This window comes from Pinus tabuliformis, chromosome 9 (genome assembly GCF_031772625.1).
Source record: "Pinus tabuliformis cultivar Carrire ecotype Pingquan chromosome 9, CPIR1, whole genome shotgun sequence".
Lineage (NCBI taxonomy): Eukaryota > Viridiplantae > Streptophyta > Pinopsida > Pinales > Pinaceae > Pinus > Pinus tabuliformis.
The window spans coordinates 1,049,141,379-1,049,164,774 of record NC_142307.1 but is presented as its reverse complement, the minus strand read 5'-3'; the positions used below and the strand labels follow the sequence as shown (position 1 = coordinate 1,049,164,774).

General features: G+C 39.7%; 1 protein-coding gene across 2 annotated transcripts in view; it reads right to left on the bottom strand.

Annotated features, from left to right (window-relative positions):
* The window catches only part of LOC149152298 (protein unc-13 homolog), a 535,466-nt gene extending 515,350 nt beyond the window's left edge, over positions 1-20,116 (bottom strand). The window contains exons 1-2 of one of the 2 annotated variants that reach the window (XM_089438315.1): positions 19,814-20,116; positions 19,598-19,726 (exon numbers count right to left, since the gene is read on the bottom strand). In XM_089438315.1, coding sequence (XP_089294441.1) covers positions 19,598-19,623 — 26 coding nt within the window. In that variant the 5' untranslated portion in view covers positions 19,624-19,726; positions 19,814-20,116. The remainder of the gene's footprint in view (positions 1-19,597; positions 19,727-19,813) is intronic. The other variant, XM_089438316.1, reaches the window with a different exon arrangement.
* Between the last annotated feature and the right edge of the window lie 3,280 nt (positions 20,117-23,396).

Genomic DNA, 23,396 nt, shown 5'->3' with positions numbered 1-23,396 from the left:
ATCTTCTAGAAGAAGAGGAGGATCAACTCCCAATTAATCTTAGCCCTTGATTATGGTTTAATCTTGGTCGTTTTAGCTCCAACGAGAGATTATAAGAAGGAGTTCAATGGGCACTTGGAAAACACATCGAGTGAGAGAGATCAGAGATCGAATTTCTCAAGAGTAGTAGCGTTGAGTTTTCAAAGTGAGATCAAGTGATCTTCTTGCAATGAGGGGCAGGGATAGTAGTCCAGAGGAGAGTTTTCCAAATCCAGAGAGTGCAATGCAGAGAAGGCACAGAGCAATTCAAAGAGGCAGTGCTGAGCTTCAGAGGGAGCTTGAATCTCAGCTGGGAGAGTCGATATCTAGTGCTAGAAGTCGGGGTGTGAGATCGGAGGGCCAAAGAATCAAATTTCCAGACCGCAGGAGATTAAAGGAGGAGGTGATGCAGATCCTAGAGTTTGGGATGCAGTTATGCATAGGATTGACGCAGAGGCTGCATGGGGCTTTCCTTCCAGTTCCTGATCATTGTCGGATCTCCAAAAACAATGTGAGATTTATCTCACTAACTCTTTGCCAATTATTCTCTATATCGGATAGCCAATTTGGGCATCCAACAATTTGTACTCAAAAACTACTACAAAATAATAAAACCCTTATTTGTTGCACCGGTTTTCCCGCATTGGGTTTTTATGGGGACATTGTCCAAAAACAACTACATATATGTGTGTGCATCTATTCTTCTAGTGTTTTTAATTCTTCCGCGGTATTTATTTTGTGAAGGCTGCAGTGTATGTATTTCGATATTTGTCGTAGCAAACTACAAGTAATTTGTTCAAACTTCAAAGTAATTTAACATATAGGAGAAATATCATCAATTTGTTGCAATAGGAATTGGATCACCGATTTTTCACATGGTATTAGAGCACAAATCGTAAGTCATAGAGCTCAAAGCAAAAAGAAAGGAGGAGGTTCAAAATTCTACCTTAGCAGCAGTTCGAAACACCAGAGGTAGCGCAGTCCTTGGGCCAAGGAAGTTGAAGTTTTGAGTGAGATCGATTTCTCTGAGTGAGTCGATAGAGAAGTTCGATTCTCCGGATCGAAGTTTTCCAGAGGCAGAAAGGAGGAGCGTATTTTTCTTTGCAGAGAAAATCTTCAGTTGGGACACTATTATTTTGCAGTAGTTGTTGTTAGAATAGCGTCAGAAGGAGAGAATAACACATATTGGGGGAATTTCTTCCTCAGAGGACTTCTAGCCAAGAAGTTCGAATTTTTCTAGTAGAGCAATAGTAGTTGTGTGCGGAATTTCTCACTCTAGAAGGGAGTGCGAATAGCTGGGTAGTAGTTGCACAAAGGAGAAGAGTGAGCAGTTCGACTTTTTCAGGAGAGATGGCATCAGCTGTGTTGAAAATGCAACAAGATGATGGAACTTAGTGAAAAGAAGTCGTCTTCACTAAGTGGGCCCGCAGGCTATTTTTGGCGCAAAGTCTATTTTTAGACTATGTCTATTTTTAGACATATGGATCATGGTCTATGAGTTGCAGGATGTTATTTATGGATGATTGGTCATGTTGGTAAAATAGATGGACCTCTATTTTTAGACATATGAGCGGAGTCTATTTTTAGACTGCCAGTCAAAAAAATAGAACAGTCGAATATTATTAGCTCTTAATAATATTTGGACTATAAACATTATCTTATCCTCTTGCAGCACTTCAGTTCGAGCTACGGATGTGGCACATGCAACTGCCAGAAGGAAATACGCTTTCCCTATGGGTTAGTTGAGCTATTGCATGATGGACTTCAGTTAGAACTCAAGTGATTGAGTTTGGTGGAGTTGATTGAGGAGTTGATGGAGTTGTGTTCAGTTTGACTTAGTTGAACTAGTTGTATTTAGTCTAACTGCCAAATACACTAGTGATGAGTGATGTGAATTAATTATTAATTAATTCACTAATTATTAACTCATAAATCAACTAAAGAATACATCAGTTAACTCAGTGCATGGACAGTTCAGTGGAGACAACTGTTAGAGGTGGGTGAAAGGGTGAGACTACTATCAGTTGTGACTATAGCTGTGCATGAGATTTGCACAATCATTGATTGAGATTGCCAATGAGGATTGCGCAGTACAAGCCAAGGGAATTCGAACTTGGATCTGATCTATTCTCAACTTGGATTGCGCAATAGAGGCAGGCAAACAGTGGAGGAGATTTGAACCCGTGACTTGTTCAGATCTGAGCTAGTTTGTGTGTAGCATGTGGAGATAGTACTGAGTACTTGTGAGGAGTATTGTACTATGTATTGTTACATGTTCTCTATCATTATAATATACAGATAGTTGGGGGTTTTCAGTTGTATGCTTTCCCCATTACATATTGTGTTGATATGTGTGATTGATGTTTCAATGCGCGCATGCGATTGTTTTTTTAATTCCGCAAATTGATGATCAATGGTAGAGGAGGTTATGTATTATACATGCATTCCGCAAATAGTGTATAATCAGGATAATCTCTGTGAATAAGTGTTATATTATTCAAATTTCTACAAGCTGGGTTGAGAGATCAAGATCAGTTGGACGGAGCCTCCAACTATGTGATCTAAAAGACTAGGATCTCCTGTGTTCTAGATGAGCATGATCTCAAAACTTATGTCGATAGTGTGGTCGTTGTACCCACCGACGCAGATCCACTCAAGAAGTACAAGGTTGAGATGGCGAGAGCTAAGAGGATCATTCTCGACAAGGTTCGAGATCATGTGGTATCCCATATAGCCAGCAAGGACACTGCCCGACAGATGTGGGAAGCATTAGCTACGTTGTATGAAGGATCTTCCAAGAAGTGGAAGATGTACTTAGAGGAGAAGTTGAGATGCACGAGGATGCAGAAAGGGGAGCGTGTAGACCCCTTCCTTATGAGGCTTCAGGATGCTCAGGACCAGCTGGCTTCAGTAGGGTCAGTGCCCCAGCCCTCAGAGTTTGTATGATTGGTGCTAAATAGCGTTTCTAAAGATTGGCAAGTTTTCGTCCAGAGCATCCTGAGCAGAGAAAAACTGCCAGATTGGGAACGTGTGTGGGCTGATCTACAAAAAGAGGAGATGAGGCGTGATCTGGTGAAGGCCACCATCAGTGGCAACAACAGCAATGGGACGAAGCAGGTGAAGGAAGATCAGGACGTGGCCCTTGCATCAAAGGGGCAACAGGAGCAACACAGAAGAAAGAAGGATATTTCAAATATCAAGTGCTTCAGGTGTGGTGAGATGGGTCACTACAGCACTCAGTGTCCTCTCCGAAAGAAGGACAAGGAGGAGAAGCAAGATCAACAAGTTGCATACGCTGAAATCGATAGGCTGTCCTCCAGACTGGAGAAGAGTTTGCCATGATTGTCAAGATGCCTCTAGGTGTGAGGTGGGGCGATCTGGAGTTGTATCCCCAGAGAGCTACACGATGGGCAAGATCCTTGAGGAGTCCACCTCTTGGATCAAGACCTTGCTACGGGAGCCCATAGTCAGCAATTACAGGATGGACCAATGACAGTTGGTGCAGTCAGGTGCCAGAATGGCAGATGCAGTAGCTAGTAGCGGTCTGAGACTGAGTAGCGCAGAGCAGAGTTGGCAGCAGTGCAATTGGCACAGAGCAGAGAATCAGCAACATCTCAGAGGCGTCAGTGACAGCACAGAGGCTAGCAGCAATTAGAACTCGAACAACAGATGCATCATATTGAACACAGTTGGTTCAGTATTTTGGATGTTTTTCCGTTGCAGTTTTGCAGTTGCAGCAGCAACAGTTGGAGAGCGTTGCAGTGCAGATGTAGTAGTTGACAGCAGTTCAATAGGGTCGGCAACAACACAAATGCAACTCAATCAGAGTTGCATAGTAGTTAATGGGAAACAGAGCTAGACATCAGCAGCGCAGCAGGAGATGGTGCAGAGATAGAGTGATGCTTCAGTGGGTTGCAACACTAGAGCACATTCCTCGCTAAGAGGGAGTGTTGATTTCTGTAGCATCGGATGTGCTCTTGCCTCGAGATTTTGCAGAGAGGCTAAGACACATGCATTCTCCAATACCCAGAATCGTTTGGGAAATTCCACATAGAGATGATTTAATTAAAATAATTAACTTTTTTAAATGGTTCCCTAAGTCTAAACTTAGAAAATTTGGTTAATTAAAGGATATTAATTAAATCAGGTGTGAATCTTCTAGAAGAAGACGAGGATCAACTCCCAGTTAATCTTAGCCCTTGATTATGTTTTAATCTTGGTCGTTGGAGCACCAATGAAAGATTATAAGGAGTTCGAAGGGCACTTGGAGAACACATAGAGTGAGAGAGATCAGAGATCGAATTTCTCAAGAGTAGCAGCGTTGAGTTGCCAAAGTGAGATCCAGTGATCTTCTTGCAGTGAGAGGTAGGGATAGTAGTCTGGAGGAGAGTTTTCCAGATCCGAAAGTGCAAGGCAGAGAAGGCATAGAGCAGTTCAGAGAGGCAGTGCTGAGCTTCAAAGGGGGTTCGAAATTCCGCTGAGATAGTTGAGATCTAGTGCCAGAAGCTAGGGTGTGAGACCAGAGGGCCAGAGAATCAAATTTTCAGACAGTAGGAGATCAAGGGAGGAAGTGACGCAGATCCCAGAGTTTGTGATGCAGTTTTGCGTAGGATTGATGCAGAGACTGCGTAGAGGCAACGTGGGGCTTTCCTTCCAGTTCCAGATCAGTGTCGATTCTCCAGAAACGGTGTGAGATTTATCTCACTAACTCTTTGCCGGTTATTCTCTGTATCGAATAGCCAATTTAGGCATCCAACGATTTGTACTCAGAAACTACTGCATAATAATAAAACCCTCAGCTACTGCACCAGTTTTCTTGCATTGGGTTTTTCCAGGGACATTGTCAAAAAACCACTGTGTATATGTGTGTGTGCATCTATTCTTCCAGTGTTTTTAATTCTTCCACAACATTTATTTTGTGAAGGCTGCAATGTATGTATTTCAATATTTTCCGTAGAAAACTACAAGTAATTTGTTCAAAGAAATTTAACAAATAGGAGAAATATCATCAGTTTGTCGCATTAGCAATCCGGTCACCGATTTTTCACATCAATCACAGTGCGACCTACACAAATAAAATTGCAGAAGAAATAAATCCTGGAAGAAATACTAGTACACACATAAAATGACAGTTATTTTTTGACCAATGTTCCCAGAAAAATCCAACTTGGGAAAACCAATGCAGCAGCTAAGGGTTTTATTATTAAGCAGCAGTGAAAAAATCTTAGTACAACTAGATGTCAAAACTTGCAATCCTACAAAGAAAAACTAGCAAAAAATTGGAGAGGAATTTTCCTCACACCACAAGGAATTTCCCGACACCACTTCACTGCAGAATTTCGGCCTTCTGAGGCACTATGTCAGCCTTTGCGCTACTCTGTGTAGCTCGTTGGACGGCTTGCCTTCTGTTGGATTCTGATGAAGTCGTTCTACCTTCTGTTGACCAGAAAAATGCTTCTCCGGCACTCTGGGACTCCTTCCCAGCCTCTGGAACTGAAAACGTCAATCTTCCTCAGCAAATCGACTTTTACTCTAGAGGCTACTGCGTAGGTCTGCGTCAGCCTCACTGTGGCTCCTCTACCTCTCTGTAAATGCACTCACCAGATCCAAAATCCTTGCTCCGACTTCAGTGTCCCTGCTCCCCTTAAACTACTTCAATCTCACTAGCTCTCTCTCTCTGGCAACTAATTGCTGCTACTCTGGAAATCGATCTACTCATGAAATCGAAGTGTTGAAGTGATTTCTCCAAGCCCCATCAACTTCTTCTTATAATCCTTTGTTGAGGCTTCAACGGCCAAGATTAGATCTTAATCAATGGCTAGGATTAACTTGAAGTCAATCCGTGTGAGTTTCTAAAACATTTACATCTTAATTAATTATGATTAATTAGTCATATTCCCTAAGTTTAGACTTCGGAAATATTTAAAAACTGACTAATAATCTAATTAAGTCATTTCTACGCAGAATTTCCATAAACGATTTCTGGGTTTTGGAGATCTCATGCATTCTAGCCTCTCCACAAAATTTCAAGTCTAGAACACATCTGATGCTACAAAAACTAACACTAAACCCTCTGTGAAGAGCATGATCATCCTTTCTTCACATATGTTTGTCACCATAACAGCTACTCGCTGAAATTCTAAAATGTAGGCATCTAGTGTCCCGATCTGCTTGAGCTATGTTAGCTCCGTGAAGTGTATCTTTGGATCCTTCTTTTCAAACCAATCTATCAATCTTTGTGTGAATTCCACGTAAGAAGTAATGTTGAGATACCCAAAGGTGACCAATCCATGGTACCACCATTCATGAGCTTCTCCTTCCAAATGCAAGGTGGCGAATTTGATGGCCTCTGCTTCCAACATTGGGTTAAGTTGGAAGTAAGTGTCTAACTTTTGTACCCAAGACCTTGCCGAGTATTTGAGTGACCAATTGAAGGAGGGAATGGACAGTTTCCCAACCCTGTGTTGTAGATCATAGTTCTATTATGTGCCCCTATTATGATCCCTGGGCCTATTTCTGTACTTAATGTCACTGAACTCTGTAAAAGTCATAGCTGCTTGAACATCCTATCCTAGTAATGCATACCCTTGGAAGTATTCTGAAAAATCTCCGTTTTGTTATGTAGGTCCTTGGTTTACTGCTCCCTGGCCATCTAGAAACTGGGGTAGTAGAGGTCTAGGGGTCCTCCTACTGGTTGCCTCTGTGTTAGTTTGTGGAAAGATGTTGCAAGGACCAAGATCGTGGTTGTTACTTCCTTCTGCCAGACTCTTGTTGCCTCTATTGAATCCATTAGCAACATTGTTACCTGCATTATTCAGATTTGCCAAAATCTGGGTAAAAAATTGAGCCATTTGCTGCTGCCCTTATGCCATCATTTGAGCCATCTGTTGTTGCACTTGTGCCATCTATTGAGCCATTTGCTACTGCCCCCTTGCTAGCTCGCCCAAGATGTCCATCGGGTAAATTTATGGTGGTTGCTCTTCCCTGTCCACCCTGACTGAATTGTTGGTACTCTTCTTTTTCCTGACTAACGTGTTCCCTATCCTCCAAAAGCATCCAGAAAACATATATTCATAGGCTGGTAGGATGCACAGCTCTGATACCACTATGATATCCTGAGAGATTAGGGTTCAATTCTGAGTTAGGATTTCAGATAAACACATGACAGAATTGTATCTTATAACAGTACTTCTTCAAACTATAAAACAGTGACGCATATGTAGTATAAACAAGAACTCAAACAACAGTTGATTTCACTAGCAAATATTATCAGTAAGGCCAGTTTAACAAGCAATTAACAGACTTACATATCCGCAGATTTCCAATCATGCAAATGTAGTTTCTAGGCTTACAAACTGTAGCTATGCTTTTACTGCCACAAAAAGCAGGCCCTGTTGTTGCTTTGCACCCTTATCCACCCTTGCTACCTCAGTCCTTAGTGCAACCAGCCCCTGGATTTACCCTCAATCCCTTGTTGTCTCCTAATTGTGGCCCTTTAGGGTACCCGCTGCCTCATAAAGAAGGCTTCTTAGCCTTAAATTATCCCAGAAAATCAGACACTGCCTCAGAAAGGCATTCGCTGCCACAGAAAAGTTAGTCATTGCCTCAGGAAGACCCTTGCTGCAATCTACCTCAGGAAGACTCTCGCTGCCACAGAAAGCTAATTTACCAGCCAGAATTTGGTCTTGTAGCAAGAATATTGGAGAATTGGCTAGAGTGGAATCTTTCACCACTGAAAACAATCAGGGAAAAAGGGGTCTTAAAAGTTAAAACCCTCTAAGAGCTCAGCTCAAAATCAAAGGGTATAATCATCCATGATGATCATAATGAATCTCCTCCCTTCATTTTATAGATTCTCTTTGGGGCCTTCCCTCCTAAATTCAATTTTGAGTGATTAGCAAGTTTCCCTTCATTTGCCGAAATTTAACTTTTTTTGCAAGAGTCCTGACTCCCTCCATTTGCCCCAAATTTAACTTTTATTATCTAATGTTACCTAAGTAATATTAAATAATAATGTCCCTCTTTTTAAATGACTATAGCCTAAGGGGTTAAATAGGCTACTACGTGCTCCCTTGGGCATTTAATTTGAAGAGAACATTACAGAAATCCCAGTTTTGGTTTTCTTTTAGTGCAAAACTTAACAGCACACAGTTCGTTTGACTGCAATAATGCAATTGGCTTTCTGTAGAAACACCAGTGTGAAACTACATTTGTTGAAGAACCATCTCCTCTTAACCTAAGGGGAATTGAAGCTCTTTAAATAGGATTTGGCTATTCTTGTTAAAGTAAAGATTGGTGTAGAGATGTTCAGTCCCTTCCTGTTGAGGCCCGGGCTCAAATTCTTGCTTTTTTGGCCTTTTTAGGGTGGGAATTTCCTGGTACTCACTGTGGTTCAGTTGATGTAATTAGTCTTTCTATGAAGTAATATAAAACATTTCGCAAAGAAATCACAATTTAACTCCAATATTAATGACCTACACTTTCAGCATCTGCCAATGACGAGGCTATGATTATTGACTTAAGAATCTCTTACACAGTACATTTCACACATTTTACAGTTCTTCACCAGTTTAGAAGAACATTATGACTACTTTTCTAGCCACTCACTACTCAATTGTTGGCAAAAGTTGCTGATTTGATTATGTGATAATATTGTGAAGGATGATTTAGCTTCCATGTCTGTTTACCAGTTCTAACATGGTGTATTGATCATTGTAGCAAATATCAAATGCACTATGCTTTATTATGGTCGACAATTATATTCTACATGCATGCATGATATCAAGAGCCATAGAATGAAGTTTGAAATGCATTGTAGACATAGATGGTCAGTGACGTTCATGCTATTTCTACAAACTAATCTAACCAGTAGAAATTGGTAACTACCTTTTATGAAATGATCAACGATGAAGCAAGATGAGAGGAACTGAATAGAAATCCTATAATAATCCAAGAAGACACTAACAACTTCCTCGATGGATAGAAGATCATATTCTCAACCTTGAATGATGGCACCAGTGTGCCACGTGACTCTACTGAGTCCCAGTGTACATTAAATGATTAATCATACATGCAATCAACTATATCTAGGAATTCGGTACCTAATCTACCCTTGTCCTATTTATAGGGGTGATAGGTGATGTGCCACGTGACCTCTCCCGAGTCTCAATGTACAATAATCATACATGCAATCAACTATATCTATGAATTCAGTACCTGATCTACCTCTGCACTATTTATAGGGGTGATAGGTGATGTGCATATGTTAGGATATGATAAAAAAAAATACAAAATACATTTATATTTTACAATTAGGAAGGGTAACTAGAAATATGAACCAAGTACTTATCATTTGCTCCCTGCTTAGTAGAAAATTGAAATAAACCCCAAATACTAAATGGCTGGTTAGTAGATATTTAAAGAAATTTTCTATCAATCAGAGAGCACACTCAATCAAAGTAGAATTGATAGTGAGGCTTAAACGGAGGATAAGTAAGATAGTGCAGTGCAAATGGAGGAGGCAGCAATGAATCTCAATGCCAATAGTAGTCTAAAGCACACAAAAGCAGAACAACGCTTTAGGAATTGCCTCCAGGGCTTGGCAAGATATTGTCCCTGTGAGGAGATTCTCGGACGAAGTCTCCTTCCTCGTTGTCTCTGTCATCTGATACATTCCCTTCACATATTAGCCTTGTACAGTTGTTGTTCAGCATTCATATGGTCTTACAGCCCTGCAGTTGGTTAATAGCATGCAGTAAGGTTAACTCCTCTTTTTGGTGTCATGTAATCAAGCCATTTCTAAAGGGGCCTTTTGTATCACACAAATGGACTAATCGATATGCCAGATTAGTGTCATCCTTACAGGATGTGGATCCTAAACACACCAAATCCCATATTTGTATGTAGGCCAACATGGGAATCAAAGCTACGCTCTCTTTCCATACATGATCTAGAATAATATCTAAGACTATCATTTTTTCCCAAAAAATTATACTTGCTCTTCCTCAAATACCATATGGTGATGTTCGAATGTGTGTACCATTTTACAAGATACCTATGTTATTCGTGAGATATAAGACAAATTAAGCGTGTCCAGTGGTTAATTGGTGGGAGTTTTCCATCATTGGCACAAGTTTGATTCCCAGAGGGATGGTATGATTGGCATCTAAACTGGAAATCCTCAGAGTGACATGTACAAGGAATGATAATCCACTAACTCCAAATCCCAAAGCCATGGTTCCACTAAGTAAGAATAACTTTTGGTAAGGGTATAGGGAGATTTTGGGGTACCTAAATCCCCAACTCCCACCAAAATATATGTAGAAATTTGATAGAAATTGCAATTGCTCAAGATTTCAAATTGAAAAACAAGAGACACAATTTTACTCTACTAATCTGCGGAATGGAATCACAATTTAGAACAACATGCATAGACATGCAACAAGCAAAACCACAAGTACACAATGATTTATAGGGGAACCCAACTGGGAAAAACCCCTCAAGCCTCTTTTCATTAATCAATTGAATAGAGAAACTATTACAATTGCTTGCTCTAGCTCTGAGCACAACCTGCAAAAGAATAATTGTTCTCTCTACTGAATGAGAAACTCTGCCAAACACTTAGCCAATTATTTGCTCCTCCAACCTCTTATTTCCTTGCACAATTCCTGAGGAAATTAGCTCCTAAAATATAGGAATTTCCTCCTATTTTCTTGCACAATTCCCAAGGATTGATCTCCTGACTGCATGCAACAATTGTACACTCAAACTAGTATACAACTGATGTTACACTGGCCTTATCTCTTCCACTTCAGCTGAGCAATTCAAATTCCATGCATGCATGAGCTATTTTGGGTTGATTGATCAGTTAACTGACAAATCTTTGAGTTAGATTGTTGTCCCACTACACAACTAACCTTCAACTAACTCTATCAATAGTTAGAGGTCAGTTAACTGAATACAACTGAAAATAACTGAACTAGATTGCTAAAATTTAGCAATCAACACATGCATAACTGAACTCCAAGCCCCTAACTCGAATTTACTAAGCTAACTAAGTGACAAGAGCCATGTCACACTAGTTAACTGCCTCCAAGTTGTCTTGTTGATGTGGAAATTTGATTTACTCAATTTGACTAAGGCTAAAGTCAAATTGAGCCTTTCTTGCTACATTTTTTAACACTCCCTCTTAGCAAGAAAGGGATTTTTCACCACCCCTATCCTGCACCTGTGGAATTCGAATTTACCTCTTGATAATGCCTTTGTCAAGATGTCAGCATCTTGCTCCTCAATTGGAATGTACTGTAGCAACATAATTCTCCTCTGCACATAGTCCTACAAATGATGATGCCAGATAAAATTGTGCTTGGACCTATCATGAAATACCGGATTCTTAGAGAGTTTAATGCAACTCTGATTATCACAATATATCACAGTCGGATCCATCTCCTGACCAAAAAGACCCACAAGTATTTTCCTCATCCATATGGCCTCACATGCTACTTGACTTACAGCCATGTATTCAGCCTTTGCTGAGCTGAGTGCCATAGACCTCTACTTCCTGTTGTACCAGGAAATAGTTGCGGACCCAACCTTAACGATAGCACCTGAAGTACTTTTCTTGTCTAATGGACTCCCTACAAAATTTGCATCAATGAAGCCTTGAAGCTTCACTCCCTCTATCCTCATGTACCATAATCCATACTCGGTAGTGCCTCTAAGGTACCGTAACACATGCTTTGTTGCCTTCCAATACATCTTGGTAAGCCTCACCATAGCTTGACTAAGTTGGTTTACTGCATAGCACATGTCGGGACTTTTGTTCACAAGATACATCAAGCACCCCACAAGCTGCCTGTAAATAGTAGCATCAACCTCTTCACCTTAAGTGGCATTCTCCTTCCTCCAGTTTGTAGCTAGAGGTGTGTCCATGGGCTTACATTCTCCATGTGAAATCTATGAAGTATTTTAGAGGCATACTTCCCCTGAGACACAACAATTCACCATCACCTTGCCTTACTTCCAGACCGAGGAAGTAATGCATTAAGCCCATGTCTTTCATCTTAAATTCCCTTGCAACATCCTCTTTGCAAGAGCGGATCAATTGCTCATAACCTGTCAATATTAAATCATCAACATACAAAACAAGAACAAGCAAATTACCATCTACCACAATGTGATAGAGGTTCACATCTGCTTCACTTTTGGTGAAACCCAATCCACTGAGATAACTGTCGATCCGAGTGTACCATGGTTGGAGCGCCTGTTTGAGACCATAAAATGCTTTCCTGAGTCTGCACACATGTGACTCTCGATCATATGTCTCAAATCCTTTTGGCTACTCTGTGTAAATTTTCTCCTCAACAACACTGTTGAGAAAGGCGGTCTCCACATCCATTTGGTGGATTTTCCACTCCATCTACGCAGCTAATGCAAGAATGGATTTGATTGAGGAATATCTTGCAACTAGTGCAAAAGTTTCCTCATAGTCCACTCCCTCTACCTGAGAGAATCCTTTGGCCACAAATCTGGCCTTGTACTTCTCAATGCTCCCATCAATTGCATGCTTCACTTTGTAGATCCATCTGGAACCAACCACTAATTTCCCTTCTGGTCTCGGCACCACTTCCCATACATTGTTCTTCATGATGGATTCATATTCTTCCACCATGGCATCAACCCAAACAGGTTGAGAAACTACTTCTTCAAATGAAAAAGGCCTTGTCTCAATGAGATTTGTCATAAGAGCCATGTACCCAGTGTACCTATCAGGTGACCTCCTCTGCCTGCACTATGATGTAGGGGCTCCCACATTCTCCCTAACATCCTGCAACAATCTATCAGATTCTCTGGTTCTCTTTCTCCCTTCTCTTGGGTGCCTCCATTCTGCCTCTTGTCTGCTCTAGTGCATGCGGCTGCTACACAACCTCCTGAAGCTTATCATGAGGCTCCTTCTTTGGAGCTAGAAGCTCTTGCTCCAGTGGGATACTCAACTCTTGTTCCAAAGAGCATCTCATAGCCTTCTCCTCATTGAACTTGACATCTCTCCTCACAATTGTCATCCTCAGTGAAGGTAAATACACCTGGTAATTATGTGGAGTTTCGATGTATCCTACAAAAACTCCCAACTCTGTTGTAGGCTCAAGTTTCTTCCTTGAATCCTTGGAGACATGACAATAAACTGAAGCTCCAAAAATTCTGAAATGAGACACATCAGGCTTTCTCCCAGAGAAAGCTTCCTCCAGTGTGATCATACCAAGTATTCTATGAGGACTCTGGTTCTGCAAGTAGACTACGGTGTTGCATGCTTTTGCCCATAGATGTAATGGTAGCCCTTGATCATGCAACATGGCTCTTGTTGCTCCCACTATGCTTTTGTTCTTCCTTTCAGCTACCCCATTTTGTTGTGGGTTATGGGGTGCTATCAATTCTCTTCGAATACCTTCTTTGGCATAGAAATCCTTGAAAGCATGCGAAACAAATTCACCTCCATTATCGCTCCTGAGAGCCTTCACCTCCTTCCCAGTTTCCATCTCAACCAATGCCATGAATTCAACAAATTTTGAGAAAATTTCATAATTTTTCCGCATGAAGAAGATCCAATATTTTCTAGAGAAATCATCAATAAAAATAGCATAGTACTTATGTTTTGTTGTGGAGGCTGTAGAAAAGGGTCCATAAACATTAGAGTGGATTCGCTCCAAGATTGCATCTGCTCTGCTATCTCAGCCATTGAAAGTGGATTTGACATATTTCCCCAATGTGCAACCCTTGCAGACATCCTGTTGGTCAAGGGAGCCTTTAGGGAGACCAGTGGTAATTTGTTGCATGATTTTTAAGGCACCATGGTGTAGATGACCCAATCTCCTATGCTAGCTTTCTCCAACATCTCGACTCTGAACCTTTTCAGACTTCCTGCTCAATGCAGTGCAATCTCCCACCTGAAGCTTGTATAGGTTCTTCACTCGAACTCCAATCTGCTTCACTTGCCCGGTAGCTATGTGTCCCAGAAATGCTTTCCCTTTACTGAAAATAACATCATAACCTCTATCCTCCAACACTGCTACAAAGATCAGGTTCTTCTTCAGCCTAGGTACAAACATAACATCTTTGAGGCGAAGAGGAGAGACTTTCTCCCTCTCAAAGGTGACAGTACCAATTCCCATAGCATTGTACCTCCCATCATCCCCCATTTTGATATGCATCTAGAGATCCTTCTTCTCCAGGCTATTGAAAAGCTCCTTACACCCTGTCATATGGAACGAAGCATCGGAATCAGGGTACCACACACTCCCCATAACAGTGTTGGCCATGCATGCTATTAGGGTGAAGTCTAATTCGAATTGTGAAGCCAATGCTTCACCTGCTACTCCTCCTGAAGGCTTCTTATTAGACTTCTTGTGCGGACATTTTGTTGCATAGTGCCCATATTCGTGGCAGTGGAAACATTTTATCTTGCTCAAGTCTTTCTTCTTGCCATTATTTTGGTTGGATTCGGGTTCGCTTTAGGTCTTCTTTCCTTTGCCCTTCTTCCCCTTTCCAATCAATGCAAAAAAAAATTCATCCTCTACTCTAGATGAAGTTCCATCTCTAGTATTCCTCCTAAACTCTTCTTGAACCGAATCGGACCACAACCTTTCCCAATTCAGTGATTTTCCTTTCCATTCACAAAGTCCTGGTAGTTGTGCCAAGATTTTGGAAGGCCTAGAAGAGCTAGGCTCACCAGTTCATCTTCTGTAACATTTACCCCAACCCTTCCAATCTCATGACGAACTTGAGTAAATCTGGAGAGATATTGTGGAATAGTATCATTCTTCTGCATTCTAATATTTCAAAGTTTGTCTTTCAGGGCCAATTTTATGTTGTCACTATTATTTTTGAATAGCTCAGTTAGTGTCTTCCACATAGCAAATGGTGTCTCTTTGCCATGGATATTTGAGACCACATGGTCTCTCACACCTTCCAAAAGAATTCTCCTGGTCTTTGCAACATCCTTCTTCCATTGGGCTAATTGTTGTGCATCAGACTGTTGGGGTTTTGCAATGTCAGTTTTAACATATTCTAACACACCATTGTCATCGAGCACTACTTCCATTCGATCCTTCTAGGCTATGAAATTTGAGCTACCCTCCAAGGCATACTCCAATCTCAGTCCATTGAAAGACATTCTCTCGATCCTGAAGAAAAATTGTTGCACTGAAGTTGCTAGTTCAAAATTCCTGAGAGACAAGTTCGAAATACTGGTTCTAATGTGATTTCAGGGTTCTTATACCATGTAGAAATTTGATAGAAATTGCAACTGCTCAAGATTTCAAACTGAAAAACAAGAGACACAATTCTACTCTACTAATGTATGGAATGGAAATCACAATTTAGAACATGCATAGATATGCAACAAGCAAATCCACAAGTACACAATGATTTCTAGGGAAACCCAATTGGGAAAAAACCCTCAAGCCTCTTTGCATTAATCAGTTGAATAGAGAAACCATTACAATTGTTTGCTCTAGCTCTGAGCACAACCTGCAAAAGAATAATTGTTCTCTCTAATGAATGAGAAACTCTGGCAAACACTTAGCCAATTATCTGCTCCTCCAGCCTCCTACTTGCTTGTGCAATTCCCAAGGATTGATCTCCTGACTGCATGCAACAACTATACACTCAAACTAGTATACAACTAATGTTACAATGGCCTTATCTCTTCCACCTCAGCTGAGCAATTTGAATTCCATGCATGCTTGAGCTACTTTGGGTTGATTGATCAGTTAACTAACAGATCTTTGAGTTAGACCGTTGTCCCACTGCACAACAGACCTTCAACTGACTCTATCAATAGTTAGAGGTAAATTAACTGAATACAACTGAAAATAATTGAACTAGATTGCTAAAATTTAGCAATCAACACATTCATAACTGAATTACAAGCTCCTAACTTGAATTTACTGAACTAACTGAGTGACAAGAGCCATGTCACACTAGTTAACATCCTCCAAGTTTTCCTGCTAATGTCGAAATTCGATTTACTCAATTTGACTAAGGCTAAAGTCAAATTGAGCCATTCTTGCCACATTTTTAACAAAATAAGGGGTGTTACTGTCAAAAATGAGAGATATGGAGCCGACAGAAGTGTCTCGTTGCGTGAAATCTCTAGATATCACAAAGGGTAAAAATGTAACTCTGCACTTCTAGTACCAGTCATTTCAATAAGCGTTAGGTGTTGACAATTATATTGAATTGCACCAAAAGTATGGTTGTTGAATGTGTATAGCAAATGTGAAAATTTTACTGTTGAAATTCTATTACAATAATTGGAATTAATTCTTCTAACTAATCCATTAATTATGCAGTTTATTGCTACGGCAACAACGAATTAATCACACTGCAATCGTCACAAATAAAAATATTGTGAAAGACAAACTGGAAACTGAGAAAATATTAGCATGCACATACAAAAATTATGACACAATTATTTTGGACTAAAGTCCTCGGAAAAAGTTAAAACCCAACTTGGAAAAATCGGTGCAGCAGTTAAGGGTTTTTATATTAAGCAGTAGTGAGAAATTCTAAGTACAATAAATATCACCAAACTGCGAATCTATCCAAGAGAAATACTGGCAAAAATTAACTGAGGGATTTAACCCTCTCTCCGAGCAATCTCGACACTGTCTGATCTCTGAAAGGATAGCCGTCCAAGTGATTTGCATAGGCCCTGCGTCACCCTAGTGATGCCTGCCAAATGCACTGCCTGAATCAACTGCTAATCTAGCCATCCTGCCTGTTGCTGAATGGGATAATGGTTCTCCGACCCTTTGGAAAACTTTCGCAGCCTCTGGAACTAAAAACATCTTCCTCTTTAGCTGGATCAAACTGCTCTTTTGAGGCTCTACATAGCCTAGCAATGCCTGCCAAATGCACTACCCGAATCAACTGCCAATCTAGCCATCCTGCCTGTTGCTAACTGGGATAATGCTTCTCCGGCCCTTTGGAAAACTTTCGCAGCCTCTGGAACTGAAAACATCTTCCTCTTTAGCTGGATCAAACTGCTCTTCTGAGGCTCTACACAGCCTCTTGGAGAAAATTTCGGGCCTTCTCTTTCTGACTATCCAGAACTAGAAAACTTCCTTCGGACTCACTATCTCTGCCTCTCTCTGTTTCTGCTTCCCTTCTCTAGCTCGAACTCTTCCAACAACTGTTGCCGCTCTCTATAAAATCGAACTACCGAAGGAAATCGATCTCAAGTGTGCTCCTCCATCTACCCATCACCTTCTTCTTATAATCTCACTATGGGACTCCAACGGCCAAAATTAAATCTTAATTAATGGTTGAGATTATTCCTAGTCGATCCATATGAGTTTCTAGAAAAACCTCACCTTCTTCAATTAATTCTTGTTAATTAATCATTTTCCCTAAGTTAGATTTAGGGAAAAAATAATTACTAATTAATTAACTTAATTAAGACATTTCTAGGTGGATTTTCCTGAAACCTCTTCTGGGTTATGGAGTCCTAGTGTTTCTTAGCCTCTTTGACAACTGTCAAGACTAGAACACCATCTGATGCTACAAAAACTAACAGCAAAGAGCCAGGACCTTGGTCCAGTGATGGATGTTTTCTCCTTCTACCCCAACCCTAGTCTTATAATTTCACCCGTTTCTTTGTAATCATTTTTTCATTAGAATTAGTATTCAATACTAATGGATAGCAACACCATGTCTTAGAAGTGCAAGGCTGCATACTTGTAACACTGTATATATAATGAGGTAACTCGAGGAGATTTCAAAGTGTAATAAGCTTATGGCTAGATTGTCTTCCTTTCTAATGTCTAACAATGCTTCCCAACAGGGACAAAATTTGGAAACCTGGAGAGTTAATAACGGAGGTTCTCCTTGCACTTAAAATGATAACATGATCTGTTTTCTGCTCTTATGTAATGGCAGCATGAGTTACGACTGCCATAAAACAGGAAGTTGTACTATTCAATTACAAGTATTTGAGCTGACATCCATGTGCAAAAGGCCAACCATGGAAGCATGTTTCTACATATGGTATTGCTTGACAACTATATACATTATATCCTAATCCTAATGCACAAGGTTTTCCCAAGACTTCGACCAACCTATGCATGATTTAACTCCTGATCTTTATATGGTGAAGTAAAAATGCTATCCAGGTATAGTTTTCATGTCTGTTGAAAGTTGAAGCAATTTGCTTATGTCAAAGATAAAATAATTGCAATCGGCAACTAATCAGCAAGGGTCCCGAAAAGATTAAATCTGCAATAGTTGGGAATAATCAAAAGTAATACGGAAAAATCAACCAATGTTGGCAAACCTATAGCGTTGAACAAAATAATCATTTGTAGATTGCATTGGGATTAATCAGGATTAATTCAATTATTCGGAGATTATTTCATCTACAGTTTGTGTGTGTCTATTTATGCATTATTGATTTTCAGGGCCAAAAGTTTTGTATGTGTGTATGCAAATGAACTTTAAAGATGATATCATTCATTCAACAAAGAAATTGAACTTTAAAGATAATAACATTCATTCAACAAAGGAGTTTAGACCAATTCTCTTGATTTATTAGCCGCAGTGAACCTTTTCAACGATGTCGAGAAAACTACCATTCACAATTCAGTAATATTCTGGTGCACTATAAGATGGCAGGATATGAACCATGCAATGGTGATTCGTAAACCAGTAACCATTTTCTGGTTTTCAAACTTGTTCGAGATCTAAGTGTCTATGCCAGAGACAATTTTCTGCTAATCTCAAATCCCTGGTCATAAACATTGATTTTTTCGGTTTATGTTTGAGAATCGAGATCTTTTGGTTTAACTGGCCCATGATGGCCATTGGACTTGGTCCTCTTTTTATGTTCTAGACTTTAGGTTTTCCTACTTTTACTGTGTTGTTTGCGCTAATGGGTTTCTAAACCTACCCCATAGTTATTTTTGCCAGTGCTAGGTGGTTGGGCTCGCAGACGACCCTTTTCTGTATAAATGCCCAATGTACATTTACTACTGTTAGAAATTGTACTTAAGGGGAGATTTTTATCAAACATATATGTATTAAGGTTAAGTTGTATCCACCACCATAACCTCGCAGATAGCATCATGCCCTGAAAGCACGAAAGCAGTATTCCATGGATTTTACAGCATATACAGGTGGAATTTTATTATTAGAATGCGTTGAAGCAGCCGATGACAACACAACAAATGCAATCAACAACATCCTTGGTTGTGTCAGGACTCTTGGATCATGGTGGGTTCGCTAAATAGAAGGGGAGGTGATGGTATTGAACCTTGGCAACTGAACCCATCGTTTGCTTCCTTGAGGGCTATAGTGGGTGGCATTTCTAGTCTCTGCATACAAGACAAACAAGGGATGGAACTATATTATCTAAACACACCTATTCTCCTTGAGAACAACTACTGGGACTTTTGAAAATGTCGATAAAAGTCAAATTGTTAACCGGTCCCTTAGTAAATATTGCAAAGGTAGATATTTTCGTGATGCACAGGGAACCCAGAGCCACGTTCCATGTGCCAGACACAACTAATCAAATGTCATTTTTTACCATTTTTTTAGTTTGAAGCCATTCATTCAGTGTGATCTACCACACTGTAATCCGATCTCCTCGATGCAACAGATTTAAGCAACAATGTAGCAGCCCAATGCCCCATTTTCCCTCTCTCCTCTAAATCATCTGCCGATTAATTATATCACAATGTCATCAAAACGAGAAATCGAAACAAAAAAAAAAGATCAAATGCAGAGAGGAACTGGAGATTACTCATCCATGTCGAAATAGAGATGGAGAGAAAACTCTTCTTCAAACGCAGTCTCTGCCTCCTCCTGTCATCAATATTTGGAAATCCAGTGCATTGGACTCTGTCTGCTTTGCTCTGTTCTGATCTGCGGGGACCCCTTTTTGGTTGGATAGAAAAATGTCCTCCTAAACGATAGAAACAAAGCCTGTCTGCGTTACCATTTGCATGTGTGAACATGAAGGCTGAGCTGTTGTATGACACTTGAAAATTACATGTACCCACAAAAGGGGTCCACGTCAGTTAAGTATTCCTGTTGTATTATACACATGCAATCCAATCCGGCCATCCCTCCAAAAATTAGAAAAAAAATTCGCGGACCCACACACTAATTTTTTTTCGGCACCAAATACACGAGAATGTCATAAACCTATTGGATATCTGAATTATTGGCAAGATTATCAAGGGTAGTGTTGAATCTTATAACTGAAAAAACCGTAGAAAATGCTGAGCATTTAATGAGTGTATATTGAACTATTTGGGTAAAAGATAAACACCTTAATGTCGATGATATGATAGAGGCGCTGCAAGGCAGGTCAACCTATTAATGCTACTTAACGCCACTTTGCTTGGGTATAGAATGTTCGTGAATAACGAAAGGTGTGTTCCAGGCCCACTCCACCCACCAAGGAAAACCGCATTGACTTTGCCAACTTTTATATTACATTAAATGTTATTACTTTAGGTTGGTAGGTTAAGAGGTGTCAATTGGGTCTAGTTTAGTTAGTTGGGAAAAGAAATTGACTATTTTCAGTCTTGTAGACTTTAAAATATCATTTCATTTATGTGGGTTTAAATCTTACTTGTAACATGTTTGCTCTTTGAAAAAAGAAATAAATTATTTTAATGTCTACGAGGCTAAAGATAGCCTATGGGACAGATTGCTTCTTCATCTGCTTGATGTATTCAGCCCTTTTTTTGTGAAGCTTCAAAATAAATGCTCCTAGCTTCTCGACAAACCCCTCGCTAAATAGATTATCCCAAGAGCTAGCTGCCAACATATCTGCATAACTTTCCATGTTGCCTTTGAAGGCCTCATATTCTAAAATGAAATGTTTTTCTGTTTCCACTTTTCCGAAAGAACAAAAAATGCATACCCTTTCCTCCAACACTTCCTTTGGCCTTTTTCAACGCCCTGTTTCACAACGGAGTTGATGAGAATTAGTCCTTAACTGAGCAATGAGAATTTTGGCTCTCCAAGAGATATTGGACTCTATGTATGCTTTTGGTTGATGATTATGAGTGGGATTAAACACTTCAGTATAGTAATTTTTCTTTCTTCCTAGCTCCTTATCCCAAGTACATTTGTGGAACTTTTCCATAACAAAAGCTTTTATCTCTTTGTTTTTTATGGGACATGCGTTCAAGCAAATACCCCATTTACTAAAGCATTTGTTGTTTTGTTGCATCCAAGTTTTTTTGCTCTTGCACACTCTATCATTAAAGACAACCTCAGGCCATCTACCCTCTTCCATTTGCTCTTTTTTTTTAAATACATTATGACTCGCACCATAGCAATTGCTTCAATAGGAGCAGTCTCTGTTTCACTTAACAAGATATCATAAGGAACTGCACTTTTAATCTTAAATTTGTTTGTAATCAAACGCTTCTGAATTTTCTCAATTTGTCTCCACTACATGTCAGATGTACTGCTAACCCACAGTTCACAACCATAGAGAATCATTAGAATCACTAGAAGCCCAAAAAGAGCTTTAGTGGTTTTCCAGTACCATAACTCTGCCTCTCTACACCTATTTTGAAAAGCATAAAATGCTTTCCAACCCCCCAAAGTTCTTTTCTTTCTACAACCATTACAGCTTAGAATTTTGTTGAAGTCAATTCTGAGGTATTTGTAATCTGCAACTTCTTCCAGAATGTTGCCTTCAAAGTAGAGCTTATGCTGGTTATATTTTATTTTCTTAGAGAAGACCACTACTTTCGTTTTGTTGATATTGATTTGCATCCCCACACTTCTACAAAAATGCTCAAGGGATAGTAAGTGCTCTTGCAAACCAAGAGTCATTTAGCAATCATAATAAGGTCATCTGCATACAAAATAAGCCTTATAACAAACTTGCACAAATAGATACCATCACCCCCTTGCGAATTTAACCACTCCTCAAGCTTGTCAATATATAAACCAAAAAGGGTAGGAGATAGTGGGCAACCTTGCTTGACCCCAATATCGCTTCTAAAACTTTCAGAAATGCCTGTTGAAGTTCTAATTTTGACTTTCACCTCTTCATACAGCGTATGCACAACTGCTCTCAAATGTTTAGGAACCCCAAGTTCCTCCATTCTTTGTCAAAGCTTATCCCTAGGAACTGAGTCAAATGCTTTTCTGAAATCAACAAAGCAATAAAAGACTTCTTCCTTTTTCTCCCAAACTTTTTCAATGATGTGACTTAAAGTTATACAATGATCAACTGTGGAATGTTTAGGTCTAAAACATGCTTGCCCTTTAGCACGCTTATCTCTTTCTTCTACCCACTTGCGAATTTTGTTTTCTAACATGCTTCCAAATAGCTTTGCAAACAAAGGGTTTATCATGATGGTCCTATAATTGGAGGGATTATTGACGTCACCACTCTTGAAAGAGGTATTGTCAGAGTAGTTGTCCAATCTGTGGGGAGCCCTTGTTGTATGATGTTGTTGAAGATTTTTGTAATGTGAGGTGCAAGAATCTTTGAGCCCCACTTTAGATATTCTGCTTGGAGTTCAGCTAAGTCTTTTGCTTTTCCAACACCCAACTTTTTGATACCCATCTTTGTGACTTAATTGTTTATTGGGATAAGCCAAGTATCCATAATTTTATTCTTGCTCATAAATTTGAGGGAGGGATGACATGTTACATGCCAAAAATAAAAAAAAAAAAAAAAAAAATATAGTTAGAAAAGTATCTATTGGGTTTAGCTACTTTTGTTATTCTTCATACCCAAGTTCAAATCTCGCATGTGACATGTTAGTCTCTCATGGGTTGATTAGGGTTGGAAACATACCAACAATCTCACTCACACTTGAGTGCTTAAGTATGGGTAACATGTTTACAAACATTCATCACTTTGGTGGTTAAAAGTAGTTTTTATTCTCCAAACCTAGGTTTAAACCTTGATTATGATATAATTTTCTTCATGGGCCTAGGGTAACAACCGCCTCACTCTTACTTAAATATTTGAGTTGCATTGAAATGTTTCTAAACATTCTTGTTAATTGGGTTTAGCTTGGGTGGATAAGAGGAGAAATTGTTATCATCCCCTTATAAGTTCAAATCCCACTTGTGACATGTTTGCCCTTGTAGGTCAATTGGGATTAGCAAAGTGCTAGCAATCCCGCTCTTGCTTCAGTGTTTGAGGGTGGATGAGATGTTTCTAAACGTTTAGTAAATTGGGTCTAGATTGGGTGGTTAAGAGGAGTAGTTGTCATCCTCCCCACGTAATTCGAAACTCATTTATGATATGTTTTCCCCTTGTTCATTGATTATCATTCTCAAGGTACTAGTTATTTCTCTTTCACTTATTAACGATATGTTTTCAACCATTTTAGCCTAAG